The sequence below is a fragment of the Mustela nigripes genome, chromosome 4 (assembly GCF_022355385.1).
Source record: "Mustela nigripes isolate SB6536 chromosome 4, MUSNIG.SB6536, whole genome shotgun sequence".
Taxonomy (NCBI): Eukaryota; Metazoa; Chordata; class Mammalia; order Carnivora; family Mustelidae; genus Mustela; species Mustela nigripes.
Genome location: NC_081560.1, coordinates 43,277,622 through 43,297,355, shown reverse-complemented (window position 1 = coordinate 43,297,355; position 19,734 = coordinate 43,277,622). Strand labels below are relative to the sequence as shown.

The 19,734-nt window shown below is 38.8% G+C and overlaps 1 protein-coding gene across 1 annotated transcript in view; it reads left to right on the top strand.

Annotated features, from left to right (window-relative positions):
- The window catches only part of BBS9 (Bardet-Biedl syndrome 9), a 446,650-nt gene extending 428,126 nt beyond the window's left edge, over positions 1–18,524 (top strand). The window contains exons 21-22 of the mRNA XM_059397515.1: positions 17,764–17,874; positions 18,095–18,524. Coding sequence (XP_059253498.1) covers positions 17,764–17,874; positions 18,095–18,126 — 143 coding nt within the window. The 3' untranslated portion in view covers positions 18,127–18,524. The remainder of the gene's footprint in view (positions 1–17,763; positions 17,875–18,094) is intronic.
- The last annotated feature ends 1,210 nt before the right edge of the window (positions 18,525–19,734 follow it).

Sequence of the window (19,734 nt, the reverse complement as noted above, 5' to 3'; positions counted from 1 at the left end):
ATACTATCTGTACCACACGTTTCCACCTGGTACACTATTAGTGTTTTGAAGCCCCTTCAATTTCTGCCTTCTGTCCTTCTCTCCATAGCACAGTTTGCTCTGGTGGAAAATGCCCATAGCAAGGAATACCCAGGTTCTCCTCCGAATGGGCACATTGGCTCATTGTCTGATCTTGGGTCAGTTACTCTTCATTTTATTTATTATAATAACTACCCATTATTAAGCATGACTTTGTATCCGGTGCTTTATATAATGATATATTCACTTGTCACAGTCGTTTGCTAAGAAGATATTATTCCCATTTTTGCCTATGAGGAGATAGAGGGTCAAAAGTTTTAAATAAATTACTCAGGAGCTGGGTGGGTGTTTTCCTTGGATGTGTGTGGGGGGGTGCGGGGTAGAGATTTAGCTCCTCTATCACTCAGAGCTTTTGTGAGGATCAACGTCAAGTGAGATTATTTCAGAAACAGTGGAACATGATACAAATCGAATGGTCCCATCAGCCTGGTGTATTTTCTTATCTCCTAGCCACCCCGTTACATTCCTAAACATTCTGACATGTGGGTTGTACTGTGGGCTGACCATCCTCTTTCCCTTCTGCCTTTTGCACATCCTTAGTTTTCCTCCCTCTCTCCTTTTCTCCCTTTCTTCCCCTTTGTCATTCCCACAGAGCTGCTCATCCCAGTGTCTCCCTTTTCTCAGCCAGAGAAGCCACTCCCCTCCCTGATATTTTCTTGCCTTACCAACTATTACCAACTCTTCTGTGTGTGACACCATTTAAAAATGTTTTCATAGCGTAATTGTAGACAGATAGCTTCCTGTTTCCTCTCTGATTATAAAGGCATGGTTTGAGAGAGGGCAGCACAGGATGTATAGAAGGTAAGAAAGCAGAGAAAAGAAAGTGTTGGGCAGGGCCGCTATGTTCCATCTTCAAAGGCAGTAGAGCTGGGGTTAGTCCAAGTTGTTTTACAATTGGAAGAGTCATAGTACCAAAGTTTGGATGAAACCTGGCTTTTTATTGCCAAAAAAGTGTAAGATGGAAATGGAGGTAAATGTGAATAATTCTCAGTAATGTTCAAACTTTGAGGATATTTCACCTTCTCTGGAATTAGAGATTTATATTAATAATGAGTTAGGGAGGAATTTGAAATGTTTAGGTTACCAGCGTATAAAAAACATCATCCCATTATTTATCTAATCTTTCCTTGGGCTTGCTTTTAAAAACATGTTTAGATTTGAAGTAGCCTGAGAAAAATAAACTGTTCCAGGCTATAACTTGATGCCCCAGTGGAAATAAGACGGATCCTTTTTCATTCGTTTTGAGAAATTTCTCAAGCAGACAGAAGTCTTTGTACCTTCCTTTGCAGTTCTTTCATCCATAAGATGACTCTTATCAAGAACTAGAACTACAAGTACCCCAGTACTTCTTTTTAACTTTAGCTTCTACACGAATTATTACTGAGATCTTGTTGTTGCACCTCCTCAGTCTCACAGATTCTCCATGTGTTACCATCCAGTAAGGTTTATTTCTAAAAGGTGAGTGTCAACTAAATCTCTTTAAGAACCATTTCTGGTTCACAGAGCAATCAGGAGAATAGAAAAGAGTTTGTATACTACATTCTGCAGTGATTACTTTCCAACCACCCAGGGGGAAAGGCATATAATATTATGTTAAAAATAGAATGAATCTTGGTTTCCATTGCTTCCTCCTAATCTCAGCCTAAATTCATTCATTCAAGTCAACAAATAATTATTGTATGTCTGCTGTGTTCCAGGCACTATTCTAGGGCTTGGGATATGGCAACGAACAAAATGAAGATCTTTGCAGTTTTGGAGCTCTGAGTTCTAGCAGGGGAGACGCTATGGACCAACCATCATAAATAAGTAAATTATATCACTTATATGATTATATCACTTATTATATCACTTATATGAAAATGAGGGATTTATCCATGCATAGATTAGAGGGATAACTGTTCCAAGTAAAGGAAATGGGCCTGGCATGTTCCTGGGACAGCAAAGAGACTAGTGAGGCAGAGTGGTAGGATGTGCAGTCAGAGGGGTCAGATCATATACAGCCTTTTGCAGAGTTACACTTTTTCTCTGAAAGAGAGGGGAGGTCCATTTTGAGCAGATGTATGATGCAATCTTACATTTTAAAAGGATCCGTGGATGCTAGATTGAGAACGGACTGGTATGGAGCAGGGGGTCAAAGGTAGAAGTGGGCAGTCAGTTCAGTGGTTATTCAGTTAAGTACTTTAGCAGTAATTCAGGTAAGAAATGATGGTGGATTGCATCAGAGTGATGGTACAGTGGCAGAGGTTGTGAGAAGTGGTCTTATTCTAGGTATCTTTTAAATGCAAAGACAATAGAATTTAGTAACAGTGGCTGTGATGTGTGAGAGGAAGAAAGGAGTCAAGAACAACCCCAAGAGTTTTGGCTTAGGCCACTGCAAGGATGGAGTTGAGAGGAGAAAGGCTGTGGTAGAACAAGTTTGTGGGGAAAATCAGGGTACAGTTTAGGTTATGTTGAATTTGAGATGCTGCTGTATATTCAAGTGAAGAGAGTGAGTATGTAGTTGGATGTATGTGTTTGAAGTTCAGGAGACAAGTCTGGGCCGGCCTTATAAACTTAGGGTTTTTTTTAGCATGAAAGTGTTATTTAAAGCCAGGAAGCTGGATAAGATCATCAGGGAAGTGATTTTAAAAGAGATGAGGATCAAAAACTGAGTCCTAAAAAAAAAAAAACAAAAAAAAAAACTGAGTCCTGCATCTTCTAATTTGTAGGAGGTTTGGGAGAAGAGGGGGAACAAGCAAAAGGTATTGAGAAGGAGTATGTAGTGAGGTGAGGGGAGAATCAGTTAAATGTGGTATCCCAGAAGTCACATGAAAAAGGAGGTTGAGAGAAGATGGAGTTATTAGCTGAGTCAAATGCTGCTCGGGGATCAAGTAAGTTGAAGGCTGAGAATTGTCCAGTAGATTTAGTAACTTGGGGGTCATAGTGATCCTGATAGAAGCAACTTGAGTGGTAGAGGCAAAGGCTAGATGGGGATTCATGTACAACAAAAAAAAAAAAAAAAAAGAAGAAGAAAAGAAAAGAATTGAAAACAACAAACACCAACAACTCTTTGGAGAAGTTTTGCCATCAAGAGGAGCAAAGAAATGGAGGAAGATGTAGGAACGTGTCATCCTGATTTGATCTTTTTTTTTTGTCGTCCATGATTATTTATCTAGACTCTAATCTTTGTTCTTCTTTACCAAGCTGGTATTTCCTACTGGTCACTTTCGTTTTGTTTTATTTTGTTTTGCCAGACCAGATGACTAATTAAGGTTTTCCTTGACCAACACAACAGTTCATTTTTCTGGAGGTCAGACAATAGTTGCTGCTTTCCACCCTGAAATTGGCTAATCTCCTTTCATTGCAATGAGAATCTCAGGCTTAGGTGAGGTAATTTTGGCAATATAAGGCAAAGATGATGATGATAATAGTAGTAGTAGTAGTAGTATAATACTTATATATCACTTACTGTGAGCCAGGGACGATTTGAAGTGCTTTACATAAATTAAATCATTTAACCCTTACAGTTTACCTATGAGCTAGGTACAGTTATTATCCACATTTTACAAATAAGGGATTTGAGGCAGAAAAATAATCAAGTAACTAGTTTTAAGAAAACAACAATTAATAATGGTGGGGCTGGGATTAAAATTCTGACAGTCTAACATGAGAGTTTATGCTCTTGAAGCAACTGGAAAATTTTCAGAGCAAGATTTTAGCCAGGGAGATTTCATTTCACATGATATGAGAATTGGTTAGAGGGGATGGATTAAGCTCTTTGAGAATCAAGATAGAATACAGGACCTGATTGGGCATTTTCCCAGATTGGCTACCTTACATTAGTGGCTTGTCGCCAGCTGCAATCCTGGAATCATGTGGTAGAGCATTCTTCAAAGATAACTTTTTAAAGGACTGTTTCCTGTGTGTTTCTTCAAGTTTCATGAATTCCTTTTTGAATATATATATATATCATATATATCATATATATGATAAATATATATATATATATTTGAATATATATATATATATGATATAATAGTATATATTAAGTACCTACTCTTGGCATAAGAGAAAAAGATTCTCTTTCCTCCCCCCTATGGGAAGCTTATTTCTTTACCGTGTAGGCTAGAGAATCATCTGGAAACTGAAATAGAAAGGACTGTGTATGTGACTGTAATACTTTGCTGTCTTTTAAGTATCTTAAAGTTTCTATATCTTTAGAGATGAAGTATGAACTAAATGACTCTTTGTTAAGTGTTATTTCTTAGAGCACTGGTGGTGAGCAGTTGCCACTGAATCCTTCATTAATAATCCCTTCCTTTTCCAGAAGGACTTGCCAACACCTATAAAGTATTCACTAGGAGAATTAAAGTCATATAAAAATAATTGGTATTTGCTTCCTTCAAGGCATACATTTAAATGCGTTGCTTTATTCCCTTGCTCCTTGGCTGCCTCCTATGTTTAGTAACACTAGGTCAGCAGACTTCCTCTTTTAAGGTTCATCTGCTGGCCATTTCAATTTCCCATGAGAAAGCAAACCTACCACTCTTTTACCCTTTTATCTTAATGTTTCTTCCATTTATGTCATAGTGTCTTGTGGGTTTGCATTTCTCAGTAATAATGGCACTGCTGGTAAATAGAAAAAAATGAAAATGAATGTGATGATGCACCCATCATCGTCATCATCATCATCATCACTATCTTCTTGTGAGCCTTTTAAAAAAATTTCTTTTGTGATTTCAAGAGGGGTGGTCATCTTCAACAATAACTTCTCAGTGATTTCATCTTTTTAATTTTTTTTAAATTTTCATTTACTTATTATATTTATTTTAGTTTCATTCCAGTGTGGTTAACACCCAGTGTTAATATTATTTGATTTCATCTTAAAAGGAATTTCATCTTAAAAGGAATGCACTATTTTCAAGTGAATTATTTTAATGCATCATTGACAATTGGGTTTTGACCACTTGGTCCAGGTGGAAACATTCCACCACTGGTCTGCTTACCCCAGCCTCAGTTTTCACTTGAGCATTTTCTGAAGTGTCAAGTATAAATTGTGCTGTCCTCCTGTCTTGCAGTTTCCTGTGTGATTGGCTGTAATTGTAATGACAATGTATATTGGGGGTTAATCATTGAAAATAATAGCTAACATTTATTGGGAGTTTGCTGTGTGCCAGGCTCTTTGATAACTATACTACAGGTATTAACTAACTTAATCTTTTTCTTTCATAAGATAAATGCTATAATTTCTGCATTTCTGAGAAAAGGAAACTAAGGCTCAGATTTATATGACTTGGTTCAAGTTACGGTGATTCTTGCCATGCAGTGCCCCTTTTCAGGATATCCCTCTCTGTGATCAGTGGGCTAACTTATCCTGTGTACATATCCCTTTTCTGCAAGATATAACATTGTTTAATGGACTATTTTAGAAATGTATCTCTAGACAATAAATTTGCTTTAGAATGATTCCTGAGTGTTTTTTCGGGTTCCTCATTGTATTTGAAGAATATGATGGGACAGGCACTCTCCAGAACCATTGTGTTCTTTCTCTTTTCTCTGAACCTGTTTGCAACCAGAGTGACCTAACTGAACTCTTTGTTTCATAATCATCACCTAGACTCTGTCATTATTAAAAACAACACAGTTTGGTCAAGATTATGGCTTTTAATTGGGTTGTGAAAGAAACTCAAGTTGAAGAAATGTTGTCAGGATCATTGGGGAATTAATAGCCACTTGATGCAAGAGGGAAGCTGAGAGGAACACTGGCTCTCTTATTATGTGGTGTCCGGGCAAAGTCGAGTTATGCTCTTACTATTTCATCTCATTTTTTGAAAGAAATTATTATTGCAGAACTATTGGCTTCCTTTCTTTCTCAACTGTGGCTATAACGTTTTATTTGTACGTGTGTACTTTTGAGAGAGAGTTGGTCTCTGAAGTGGGAGTTAGGAGAGGAAAGTATTTGAAATGGAAATGTCTTAAAATCTTGTCTCTTTCCAGTTGCACATTGGATTTCCTTTGCAGTTAGAAACAAAATGGAAATTAAAAACCACAGTCACCTTCTTTTTGAACAAGAAAATACTGTACTTATCAGTATAGAAAAGATCTAGTTGAAAGACAATAGATCTTGCATTTCGTTGCAGACTGCTCCAGACATTGATCAGCTGGCAAAGAAAAGCAAATATTAACTTTCTCTTCTTCCCCACCTTCTCACAATGGCCTGGTAATACTTTTGTATTCCTGTTTGGAGGATTTAATGGCCTCGTTAATATGTGGGAAAACATTGTGATTGGAGACTTTAACAAAATAGCGAGTAGGTTTCTTTCTTTTTTCTTTTAAGTTCCATGTTTATGTTCTTACTGGGTGTGTGTCTTTCCAAGTGCTCCAGGTTAAGAACTAAATGTGTTAGAAAAACAGATGTAATGCAACTAAATAGGAAGAGTTCTCATTTCCTTCAGTGAGCAAAGTTCTGAGCAATAATTTCATGGTACTTTCTCTCCATATCAGAAGTTGTGCTGACCCTCGCTTCTTTCTCCTGACTCGTGTCATAACTGATTAATGATCTATAGGGCCAGACAACAATTCACCTACATATGGTAAAGGGTCATAATGCACGAACATAGTGTAAAGATCACTCTTGCCAACAATTAATTAGGGGAATTCACTTTATGAAGCTCTGTTTACAGACTGACATCTGGAGAAATTCTTAACCTGGATCTATTCCAATCTGTAGGATTTATGGACTGCACTTGCTTTTTTGTAAATAGGACTCTTTTTCTGCTTGGTACATTCTGTTTACATAATTTTCAATGGATGAAAATAGCTATGTTCCCATATTTCTTAATCCTCTGTACCAAGTGGACCTAAATTCTAAATGGTGGTCTAGCTAAAAGAATACTTAGACACCTATCATTATTCAAGTCGTGGAAACCTCTTAATGCCAGGAGCACCTCTCTTAAATCCAGACTCTGACTGGAGCCCTTACACCCCAAGGGACTTAGTATTTAGCCTTTATGGGGATTTTAAAACTTGTTGAGACACATGCTAGACCTCTTAAAATATATTAGCCTCCCTTTTATTCACACACTTGGTCTCTGCTGTGAGGTGTGAAATGGAAATATTTTCAAACATAGGTACATGCATAGTCTTGAACACATTTTAGGTTCTCCCTGTGTGGGGAGGGGGATCAAAGCTTATTATAAAGCAGCAAAATTGGATTCCCAAACATTCCACAGTTGTCATGTTGAACACAAATTACAGTGACCTGCACCTGCTTGCTAGCCTTTATTATCTCTGTTACTGTCGACAAGGTCAGCATGGCATCTCCAAATACAGGGAAAAAGAAAAGTTGTAGAATGGACTGAAACAGAACATAGGAAAGCAAATATTATATGTTGGGGCTGGACACCTAGAACTAGATAGAAAAGCATTTTCTTCTTCTGCTTTGCTGAATTTTGAAACTGTAAAATTGAGCCAGGTTAAGGGTGGGGTGCTTCCACATTACAATAAAGGAAGGGGCAGCTGGGAGTGAAGATGAGAAAGACACAGACTTATGTTCTCCAGTTCCTCCTTTAGAGTAGCAGTGTCGTCATAGGATATTAACCAGATTTACATGCTGTGGTAGAAACACAGTAAGCAATATGGTACATTTGAGAGAACTTTATTTCCAAGATGTGTTTTGATGAAGTCTGTGCCTTAATAAATTGTATTTATTAACAATCATGAATATATATATATATATTTTTTCTTTCTTTTTCTGGAACACTTCTGCTCAGTAAATAGCTTTCTAAACCCAATTTCACAGAAATGTTGGTTCTTTAAAATCACTCTCAAGTACAAAACAGAGTTATACATGTGCGGGTGCACATGCACGCGCACATGTGTGCAACACACACACACACACACCAGTCATTAGTCATAAAATTTCCAACAAGCATAAGCTTACCACTTATGATGTGCTCTTAAGGAAATGTCAAGTTCAAGTATGGGAGAGACCAGACACTTTGATCTGAAGTCCAATTTAGAAGAAGAGAGATTGGTGGAGGATCGATTAGGGAAGTACACCCTCACTTTTCCCGCAGAGCCTTTTATTTCACTGTAGCCCTGGTGTAGGTCTTTAATCTGTGTTTTATCCACAACTCTTCCTGCTATACCTCGTATTCTGTATTACATTTTCCTAACTGCTAATGTATTTTTATGCTTGAGTATTTGATCATCTACACCTTCAGCAAATTGCCCCAATATCTTACATAGCAGCAGTATGTAAACAGAATCATAGCCTATATGGGTGATTCATCTTTTCTCTTCACCTTTCCTTTTCATCCTATGTCTCCTGTCCCTTCTACCTACATCCTTCCTTCCACTGGTCCATTTTGCTGAAAAGTTTCTAAATACTCAGCTAAAATCACTACGCAAATGTACAGTAGGATACTTGGCTTTTCAAGCTGTGGTATCCTTGAGTTAGAAAAAAATATATTTAAAAACAATTAGGAAAATGAACACAGTAAAGGAGAATTATCAGAAAAACTCCTATACATGTCTGTATGCCTGTGTGCTTGTGTGTGTTCACACTCACACATGTATAGATAGATAAGGGGAGGGAGACCAAAACATTTCTCAATGGCTATATTTATAGAGAAATTCGTAAACTACTACTCATAGTCTCTTTGGGAACCTCTTCATATTTAAGATACTGAAGTATTATTTTCGAAGTACCCATTCCCATTCTTCAAAGGTGAATTACAAACCTTTTAAATGAAATCTGAACATTAACCTCAAAAAAATTCTCTATCCGTCAACTAAATCTTGATTAAATGAAGAATATCACTGGTGTATATTTTTGCGGTTTCTGCTGTTTTTAAATCTGAGTGGCAATTCAAGCCACGTGAACAGAGGATTCTTTGGCTGGCAAGTCAGAGCAGGGTCTGGGGTCATTTGTGATTCTCAGGTCACCTTGTTTGATTCCTCTCACGTGTATGAAGAAGAGAGAAGAAAAATTTTTTTCCTCCCTGAAGAAATGGAACATTCTCACCCATACACCCAATTGACTGCAAAGGTAACCATTCCAAGAAAATAAATCAGCAAAGTCCTAAAATACACCCAAAGAACAGCTTGCCAACCTGCTGGATTTTCTGTATCATTGAAAGGAAGTACTACTTAGGGCAGCCAACTCACAAACAAACCCATTGAGATCTTTCTGGAAAAGGAGGTGTTCTTGAGAAAGCTCTAGTGGTTTAGGAAGCAAGAGAATCAGAACTAGCTCTGGGATATCAGCAGCATGAGCTACCTTCTCTGAGCCTCTGTTTTGATATCTACTAAATGAAGGCAGTTGAACTGAAGACTGAAGTTCTTTGATTCCACAAAAATGGTGCAGAAAGTACATCTTGCCAAAAAAATTAAGAGGGCAGAGATGGTAAAATGTACTATGTGCTAAGCACTGTATTGTGTGTACATGGTCTCATATAATCCTCCTGATTGTCCTCTTTAAGGCCCTCTTTTTACAGATGGGGCAGCTGATAACTTGGCCTAGGTTCTGCCACCAAGCCCAGCCTGGTCCGCTATTGTGAGTTTCACTGAGTCCTCCCCCACAGTACCTCAGTAACTGCCTACTTAGCTTTCACTTTTGATAAAAGGAAAGATAACCCCCTGGAGACAATTCTAAAATATTGGAAACCTTAAGAATTTATAAAAAGAAAGCTCCTATAAAAATTTTCCTCAGTCTAGTCATGAGAAAAATATCAGATAAATTCCAGTAGAAAGGCATTCTACAAGATGCTGACCAATACTCCTCAAAAATGTCAAAGCCATCAAAAACAAGTGGAAGTCTGAGGAGCTGTGAGGAGCCAAAGGATATATGACAACTAACATCATGTGGTATCCTAGATGGGATCTTGAACAGAAGAAAGATATTAGGTAAAAGCTAAGGAAATTTGAATAAACAAGGTCTTTGGTTAATAATGTATTAATATTGGTTCATTGACCATAACAAATGTACACTGATGCAAGGTATTACAATAGGAGAAACTGTGCAGAAACATATTTAAGAATTCACTGTACTTACTATCTGCTAAATTTTTGTGAACATCTAAAATGGTTTTGAAAAGTAGTCTATTAAAAAAAATTTACCACTGCCCAAACCAAAAATATTGTAGCAATGGGGTAAACAATATGCTTTCTTTCTTCAATTTCTCTGTTTCACAATTTATTTATTTATTTATTTATTTGAGAGAAAGGGTGAGTGCACAGAAGCAGGAAGTAGAAGGGAGGGGCAGAGGGAGAAGCAGACCCCCCCCGCTGAGCAGGGAGTCCAATACAGGCCTTGATTCCAGGACCCTGGGATCATGAATCATGACCTGAGCCAAAGACACACACTTAACTGACAAAGCCACCTGGACACCCCAACATTATGCTTTTAAACTAGTACTACTCTTGCTAATACTACTACTTCTTCTTCTCTTTTTTTCTTCCTCTTCCTTTCTCTCGTCCTCATCTTCCTTCTCCACTTTTTCCTCCTCCTCCTTCTAGTTATTATAGTAATACTATAAGGTAATCTAACAGTGGTAAATGCCTCTGGGATCCTTTAGAGCTAGATACTATATGAAGAGTGACTTTTTGTGAGCCTTGGATTAGCCCAGGGATTGACAAACTATTTATGGTTTATGGGCTAACTCTGGCCTACTACCCGTTCTAGTAAATAAAGTTTTATTGGGATACAACCAATGATAATTATGTTTACATATTATTTTTGGTTGCATTTTCAGTACAATGGCAAAATCGAGTGGTTGCACCAGAGATCAGATAGCCTGCGGAGTTTAAAAAATAATCTATCTGGTCAACCCCTGGTTTAGACTATTTGGGTTAAGGTAGAGGGTGAGACAGGTAAGCTGGGCCACCAGGATTCTTATAGGGATAGGATCAAATATTAGAATTCAGCTGATCAAGTAGAAGGAAAGGTGTAATATAGGGCATGAGTAAAAGAGTAGTCCATTTCAGAGGTGGCCACATGTTTAAGGTTTCTGGGCACTTTCTTTTCTTGCTGCAGAGCTGTGTCTTGGCCCATAGGTGCTTCAGCCTGTGTGAACCCTACCCTTTCAGACTCCCACCTTTAGGGACCTTTATCTTGGCCAATTTACTCTTTTTTTAGTGTTCTTGACTTTTATCTGAAAATATAGTTAAGACTTACTGTGTTTTTCACACACACATCAATTTCTCTCTTATGAAGGAGGGATGCCATAGTCTCTCTTTTATAGGTAAGGAAACTGAAGCTCGTTTAAGTGAAATAACTTGCTCCGGAGGATTGGTTGGCTCATAAATGCAGTGCCACAGTTTGAATTGAGGACTCAAAACACATTAAACCCCCTACACCATGCCCACCTTCAGTGCCGGAGATGGCTCTCACCAGCTCATGAGAACCAATTGTTGAATTTTTAGGAATTCTGTGAGCTAGTTGATAAATTCAGCTGTTATTAAAAACTAAATTCTGTATATTTATTGTCAAATACATTGTATCTGGAGGAAAGATAATATACCTCAAAACTCTTTACTATTTTACTTTATGCTCTCCAGGTGGTTGTTGTCTACAGAGTCTATGGTGAAAGTGCTAACTATGTGCAGTTCTGCCAGGCTTAGTCGGCTATGTCACTTTGCTTGCTTGAAACTGGTCATGGTGGGAGTATTTACACCATGGACATGCATAGACACTACAGATGAGGGCTTTACTTTTCTCTTTTGCCAGCTAGCTGGTTACATATTTATTGGCATATCAATGTTTACTTTGCATTCTGATTTTGATCTCTCTTTAGTAGTCCAGAGGATAGTCACATTTGTTTCTGCCTGGCCTCCTATCTTGACCTTTGAATTCTATAACTTAATAGTTAATGCCACAGTAGCAACCTAGGGAGAGAGCCTGAGCTCTTTTTTATTGTTATTTTTATTTGTTTGTTTTTCTGACAGTGGGTAGGAAATCCTAGTGTAATTCCCTTGTTGAGAAAATATGTTCCACCCGGTTAAGGAGGAATTTCAACCATTTTATAGTTTGCTTTTAAATGCAGAGACAGGTTTGGGGATAGTTTGGACTCCCTAAAAAAATGCTAGACTTGCATTATCTTTGTAAATTTAGGGTGAATTCCTATTCAGAATTCCGGGTAAGTTTTTTTTTACTTAAGTAGTTTCCTGGCTACATGAGGATTGCTATATGTATTAATGGGTTATTAACTTGCAAGAAAACAAGTTTTTACAGCTAGGTATGGTTAACACAAATGAGTTTGTGCATAATTTGGTAACAATTCAGAGGAATAGGCAGTGTAGTAAACTCCCTCAGAAGGATCTTTCTAAACATCATTGGTGTAGTCTCCAATTTATAGACTACCTTGTTCCAAATGCTCCTATGCTGATAATTCACAATACATGATACATGCTTCACATGTAAAATTTTGCCTGCAGGGTTACCTACCAATTACAACATTGTTCTCTTATTACGGTGTCTGTCTCCAGAGCTCCAACTCCTGATCTCAGTTTTTCTTAATGAATCTCCTCTTATAAAAGAGCACAGAAATACAAGTGGATCCCCATTTTTGTGGCAGCAACAGGTATTGGAGAACATCAACATCTCCCTGCTAGGGAGATGGGGGCTCTTCTGGACTTATGCAGTTAGGGAGCTGCCAGCCAGATATTTGAATAGAACAGAGAGGTGAGAAGCCCCTGTTGTTGCCAAAATAAGATTGCTGGCTATCTGAACTTTAGATAATTAGGAGTTTGCTGAATTATTATTCCTAAACTCTAATTCTGTATGTTGTATTAGTTAAGGTAGACCATATCTCGTGTCACTGCTGTTCAAAGTGTGGCTGGAAGGGGCTCCTGGGTGGCTCTGTGGGTTAAAGCCTCTGCCTTCAGCTCAGGTCTTGATCCCAGAGTCCTGGGATTGAGCCCGCATCGGGCTCTCTGCTGAGCAGGGAGCCTGCTTCCTCCTCTCTCTCTGCCTGCTTCTCTGCCTACCTGTGATCTCTGTCAAATAAATAAATAAAATCTTTTAAACAAACAAAGAAAGTGTGGCTAGAAGACTGACATCTGCCTGTAGACTTTTTTGTGAATCTGAAATTGAGAGTAAGTGTTTAGAAACTTTTAGCAATTGACAGAGTACTTTTACAAAGATTAAATCTACTACTAATAGATGAGGGGTGTTATATTTTTATTTCATTTTTCTAGTAATTCCTTTTATTGTTATGAACATTTTACAAAAGTATTAGTTTAGATAGATTAGAAATTTTAAAAACTGCTCCTTTTGAGAAGCTTGGCTGTCATGGGAAGAGCTGGGCTACAGCTCATATAGACTTGCTGTGTGGCCTCTGGCAAATGAGGTAATCTCTAGGTTTAAATTTAATAAGTTAAGACTTTTTAGCAGGCCTGACACTTAGTCTTGCAAAGCTAAGTCAAGGATGCAAAAATGTCAACTTTTTTTTTTCCTTTATGAACAAGAAGATGGGAAATTCAGTCTCAGTTATTATTGCCCACCCCACCTCCCCTGGCTCCTGTCTCCCTGGACCTCAAAAAATGAGGGTGCAGTACTGTCCACAGCCTCTTTGCCTAAGCCCACAGCAGAAGCTTGGTGGGTGAGCAAGTTCTTGCTGAGGTTGGGGCTCCTGATCCCTAGCTCTCCTTGTGCCTGCATCTCCATCACTTGATGCCTTGCTCCCCTGGAGTGGTCCAGCCTGGCTCTCTTTATCCCCTGAATTACCACTAGAGAAAATCTTTCCCCAGAGACACTTTCGTATCTTCCATGAGCTCAGGCTTTGGGAAAACTAAGGCTAGAAAAGAGTATTTTCAGATTACTTTTGATATGGCCCCAGTACAAATTTCTAAGGCAAGGAAGCACAAAATGGCCTGGAAAAATTAGGGAGGAAGAGGCATATGGGAGGGAAAGCTGAAGAAAAAACACAAGTTAATATTAATACTTTTGTAATTGTAAAATGGGGCCAATAAACCCTTCTTGATAGGGTTGCCTGAGGATTGAGTAAGCTAATGCACTGAGAATTCTTACCCAGGTGCCCAGAATAGACTAAGTCCATAGTACTATGATTTCCAGATCAGGAGGTCCCTGGCTCTCATTTGTTTTTGCCTATTGGCTCTTATGTTCTGCACACACAATGTGTGTTTGGATGATTTCATCCAGCTGCGGTTTTCTTCTTCTTATCCTTTGATGACACAGGCTCTAAGCCAAGGGTACTTCATTGGGCGTCTGTGGAACCCAGACTCCACTTCCATGGATGGGCTTTAGAGGGTCTCTGATAGTCTGGAAGTTTTATGTTTTATTTTTGTGTTACTATTTATTCTAACATTTTTTAACAAACAAGTATTTTTTTCTTAGCAAAAATATCATCAGTTATACTCATCTGTCCTTGCCAGATTCAGTTTTAGTAGCTGTGGGGCAAGGACTAGGATTCCACATTTCTAACAAGCTCCCTTGGTGATATTCAGTGCTCTGGGGTCCAATGATCTCACTTAAACTAGCAAGGCCTAAGTGACTTTTGACTTTAAGGATGTGCCTTCCATTGCCTATTAACTTCACCAAACTTGCCATTTTCTTTTTTTCCCCAACATATCTGGTCATCAGAAGCAGCCGCCCTATTCAGGAATGCTTATAATTATAAATATTTCCACCCCACAGCTATTCAATCTGCTGGTCTTGACGTCTACATGCACTTCATTCCAGTTAGCCATGGATGAAAGCTTACATAATTACATAACAGCGTTATGCCCATCCTGTTTTCTCCCACTCATGGAGCCCCTATTTCTTACACATAGGTGGGCAATCTAACCTCCAAATTCTGTGTTGAAGGCCTGTTTTTTTAGAACTATTTCCAGTATCAGTGATTTTTGCAATAAAGCAGAGCCTGAGGCAAGGATTAAAATGACGGTTTATTTGGCAAACTCAGAGAAGGGAGGATGAGGAAAAAGGTAAGGGAGTGAAGGAAATGTGCGATATAATATAAAGTACTTCATCCTGTGCTGGTGACCACTTGTCTCAAAGAGCCATGAAGAGACCCAGCAGGTACATCTACCCAGCATATAGTACTTTCCTGGAGGTTGGTTAAAGAAAAGTAATAATTCAGAGTCTACCTAAGGAGAGGCAGAAGGGAAATTCTCTGCCCAGCTTTTTCCCTTCTCCCATTTTCCATTGGTCAGGATGTCAGATCCCATACCTTATTCTTTCTTCCAAACCAGGAGGGAAGAAACTCTAGGCATATGGTTGTTCAGTCTGACTACATGGAGACATCCCAAAAAAGGGGGATGGGATTCCCAGGGCAAGTGACTGGTCAGCCCTGCAGTGGGATTTGAAAGATTTTTTTTTTAAGTTTCACTGTACTAAGGACAAGGAAAAAAAAAAGTGTGCCAAGAAGAAAGAAGAAATAACATAAGTTGTTCATAGTCTGCAATGACTAACTTGTCCTTTCATGTCTGTGTGATTAAAGAACTAGGAAGTGCTTTTAAGTCTTTATCCTCTGTCTTGCGTCATTATTGAGTCAGCTGGAATAAAAAAGGTGGACACTACTTAATCAGTGGAGACCTGCCTCTCCGCAAATGTGGCAGATACCATTAACTGATCACTGCAGTCTTCCCACTTGTTGGCTGGGCATACTGAGGTTTCCTTATGTGTGAAGATAGCTTCCTCCCTCCCTCTGCCTCAGGGATGCCTTAACCTGATTTGTGAGTATCCAGTGAGAAACCAAGCCATTCTTAGTCCCTTTTTTTTTCCCCCTTGAGTTCAGATTCTGTTCTGCAAGGAGAACACCCCTTCTTTCTGTTCTTCCCTATCATTGGTATCATTGGTTCTCCCTCACCACACATGCCCTACTTCTTATCTCAGTTGGGTGAGGGCTCAAGAGGAGAAGGGTGCTATCTCTTGGACTTCTCCAAGATCCCAGCACCTCAGAGCATGCACTGGCCTCACAGTACTCTAAGTGGTGCTTCTTGCCATCACACTCATTGGATTGCCAGGTGGAATAAAACCTGCTGACACCTGAGACCTGCAGCCACAGTACCTCTTTGACTAATGCTGCAACTGAGGAGCCATAAAGTAAGTGTCAGGTGACATGTGCTTGGGAGTTGTCAGGCTTGGCTGTGAGTTGGGCCTTATTCCTGACTCCTTAGGAGCTGTGTTGTGTGATCTTGGCAAGTTACTACATCTCATGAGATCTGTCTTCTGTCTATAAGATGAGAATAATATTATCTATTTCATGATAATATGGACAGGGTTTCTAGCATTTAGAAAGTACTCAATAATAATCATTGTTACCATGATATACAGGCTTTGGAAAGAAATTAAAAATAAGCCTGGTCCTGCTTCTGGATGAGACCCTTGCTGTTTTCAGATACAGCCAGGCAAGTTCCATTGCGCTGTTGGAGAATTCTAACATATCCTGTTGGGGAACTTCTGAGGCTACCTCTAATCTTATTTGATGAATGTGGAGATGCTTTTCTCTCAGGTTTCCCTTGGCACCATTTTCTTTGTTCAGAGTTGATGTAGAGGAATGAATGGTAAGGTGTCTTCTCCAGATGTGGGATCCTACCACTTCCCTCTCATTTCAATCATGTGGTTTACAAATCAGTGCTGCGATACTCTGTCTTTCCTTATAAACCCCCTCATGCATAAGCAAAACTTGAGTATAGAGGCTTTGGACTCCATGTGTGAGAAGTCTCTGACAAGGAAAAAAAATCACACTACATTAACAAGAAGAATGGCTTTGGAAAAAAAATTTGTATAGTATACAGCATGTCAGTACATTTTCCAGGAAATGATAGCAAATTAGTCAAATCAAGTTACAGATACAGTCAAGAAATTCTTACATGAGTTTCCCCTACAAGATTTTGGTAAATAAAATCAAATGACTTATACCCAGGATTTTTTAAAAATATTTTTTGTGTATTTATTTGACAGAGAGAGAGATCACAAGTAGGCAGAGAGGTAGGCAGAGAGAGGGGGGGAAGCAGGCTCCCTGCCAAGCAGAGAGCCCAATGCAGGGCTCGATCCCAGGACCCCGGGACCATGACCCAAGCCGAAAGCAGAGGCTTTAACCCACTGAGCCACCCAGGCGCCCCTATACCCAGGATTTTAAAAGTGCAGCAGTTCTGGCTCATCCTCAAGTCACTGTGGATTTGACGTGGAATTGAAAGCTTCCGCGATGCAGCATATGGCTTTGCTGTTGAATTATGAGGTGTTTGTGTCTGTACTGTGAGATGCTGGATGCAGGGGTAGAATCAAAGTCCAGAGAAATACCACCACAGTCACCATCTCAGGACACTAGCAACCTTCTTTGCTCAAGAAAGATTTCATAGCTGTGGGCGATGTGCTTTGGTTTTTATAGCTTCTGATGCTCTGGTATTAGAGAGAATTCCTGCTGATGTGCCCTTATATTACAGATATCACATATGTACTTTCTGAATTCAAAAAGAATAAATTTAAAGACAACACCACTACTGTTGTTGCTAAGTGATCTAAGTGTTGCAAAGATGTCTTTGGGGGCAATTACTCATTCTCAGTATCTTTCACCAAAGAGAGACATTTGAAATTATTCTTTTTGGTCTGCTCCTGAAGATTGTTTCACATCGTTTGTTATCTTTATGGTTGGTATGTTCTTAAGCTGCGGTTGCCGTGTGGAGAGGCAGATTTTCCTACACACTGCTTAAAATACTGTGTATGTTTTTTCCAACTAGGTGGCTGTACTACCATCCCAGAATCAGACTTAGAGGAAAGATCAATAGAACAAGATTCCACTGAACTGTTTACCAACCACAAACACCTCATTGCAGAGACACCCATGCCTGGTAAGAAAATGGGTGGCCTTCACCAATGATATGTCAGGGGCAGTGGCACCTCTGGTCAGTTCTTGTCATACCAGAGAACATTTTGCAAAGCTGCTTATTTTCCAACTTCTCCATCCTTCCCCTCAACATTGGTGCAGCTGAATTTGATCGTTTGTATATCCTTTTCAATATTGAAACCTCTTTCTCTCTCTCTCTCTCTCTCTCACTTTCTTTTTTCTAGACATTTCACCCCTCCAAGGAGTCTCGGAATAGTTCAAGTAGAGTCTCGATGAGGGGAAGATGGCCTTCCCTGTGTGGACCTCATGTCAAGCACAGATGTAGGGCTGGTCCAGGTGCTTCATCCATCCCACCTGCTTGGAGATGATACTATGTAGACATGGGGATGGGGACTTTTTTTATTTTGGTAGGAGAACTTGTAATACCATGGGCAGATCAGTTGAAACTTGTCTTACCAGGAAAAGCTATTGCTGCTTTTTGGTGATCTGTATGCTTATAGCCATCGGGTATGGTGAGAGGACATCTTTTGGGGACATACTTTATAATGCAGAGACCTAGTTCCAAAGTAATTTGATACCCCCCTTTTTTTTCTCACAGAATTCTTATATAGTAAATGTATCAAATTTAATAAAGCATCTCATTGTCCAACAATATCTTGGATTTGATTTATAATTAGAGGGTTTTATAGTTGGTTTCTCTACATATTTTCTTCAAAGAAAAAAACTGAAAGGAATTGAAAACTGCTACTCCATGGTAAGACTTGAATATAATTGTTTTATAAATAAACCACAGAATATTCATATGATCTATTTACTCTGTTATCCTAAAAATGGAAGAAGGTAAGTTTTTAGTATTGTAGGAAAATGTTAAAATATTTTTAGGGAAGATAGTATATTAACATCCTCTTTAGATTACCCCATGGTGACACCTTTTTTTAAAAATTCAGATTTTAAAAGGATTCACACATTAGAATTAAAATGTAAGGTTTTTCTATTCAAGAAATAAAAGAGATTTTGCCAATTTCAAGATAAAATTACAATTTCCAGACTGATTTAAATAAATTAAAAGTAAGTCTGTGCCAGTTTTAGAATGCCTGCCAGTCAGCATTAAAGGGGGATCTGTTTCATGGTTTTTCTATATGTGAAATGTCAAAGAACTGCAGAGGATGTGTTATTTATTATTTCTAGCATTCTTTTTTAGGAGATGCAGCAGAAGATGTAATATCTTTTAATTGTCAAGCATGGAAGTGGACATTGGACCAGAATCAACCATTAGGTTAATTTTACCCAGCGTGTGGGGACCAGTAAAAGATGTCATGGCTCCGCAAATGACTAGTTGCAGAAATGCAATGCTTCTGATCATCTTTAACAACTTCATTCAAGAAAGGTTATAAGACAAGTATATTACTTTTTAAAAAGGTGTTTCTGTGTTATGCCTCTCTCTCTCTTCCTTTTTTTTTTTTAAATTTTTGGGTGTTTGGTTCCTGTGGTTTTTTGTTTTTTTTTTTTTGTTTTTTTTTTTTTTAGATTTTTTTTTTTTTTTTTTTTTTTTTACGGAGATCACAAGTAGACAGAGAGACAGGCAGAGAGGGGGGGAGGCAGGCTCCCTGCCAAGCAGAGAGCCTGATGCGGGACTCGATCCAAGGATCCTGAGACCATGACCTGAGCTGAAGGCAGAGGCTTTAACACACTGAGCCACCCAGGCACCCTGTTCTGTGGTTGTTTTTTGTGCTGTGCATATGTCCATGTGCTAATCTCTGTTCTCCTTTGTCTTTGTCTTTTTTCTTTTTTTGAGTCACGCTTTCTTTGTATGTGTCCTTCTAACTATCTTTCTTTAACTCTTTTTCTCTCTTATGTTTCTGTG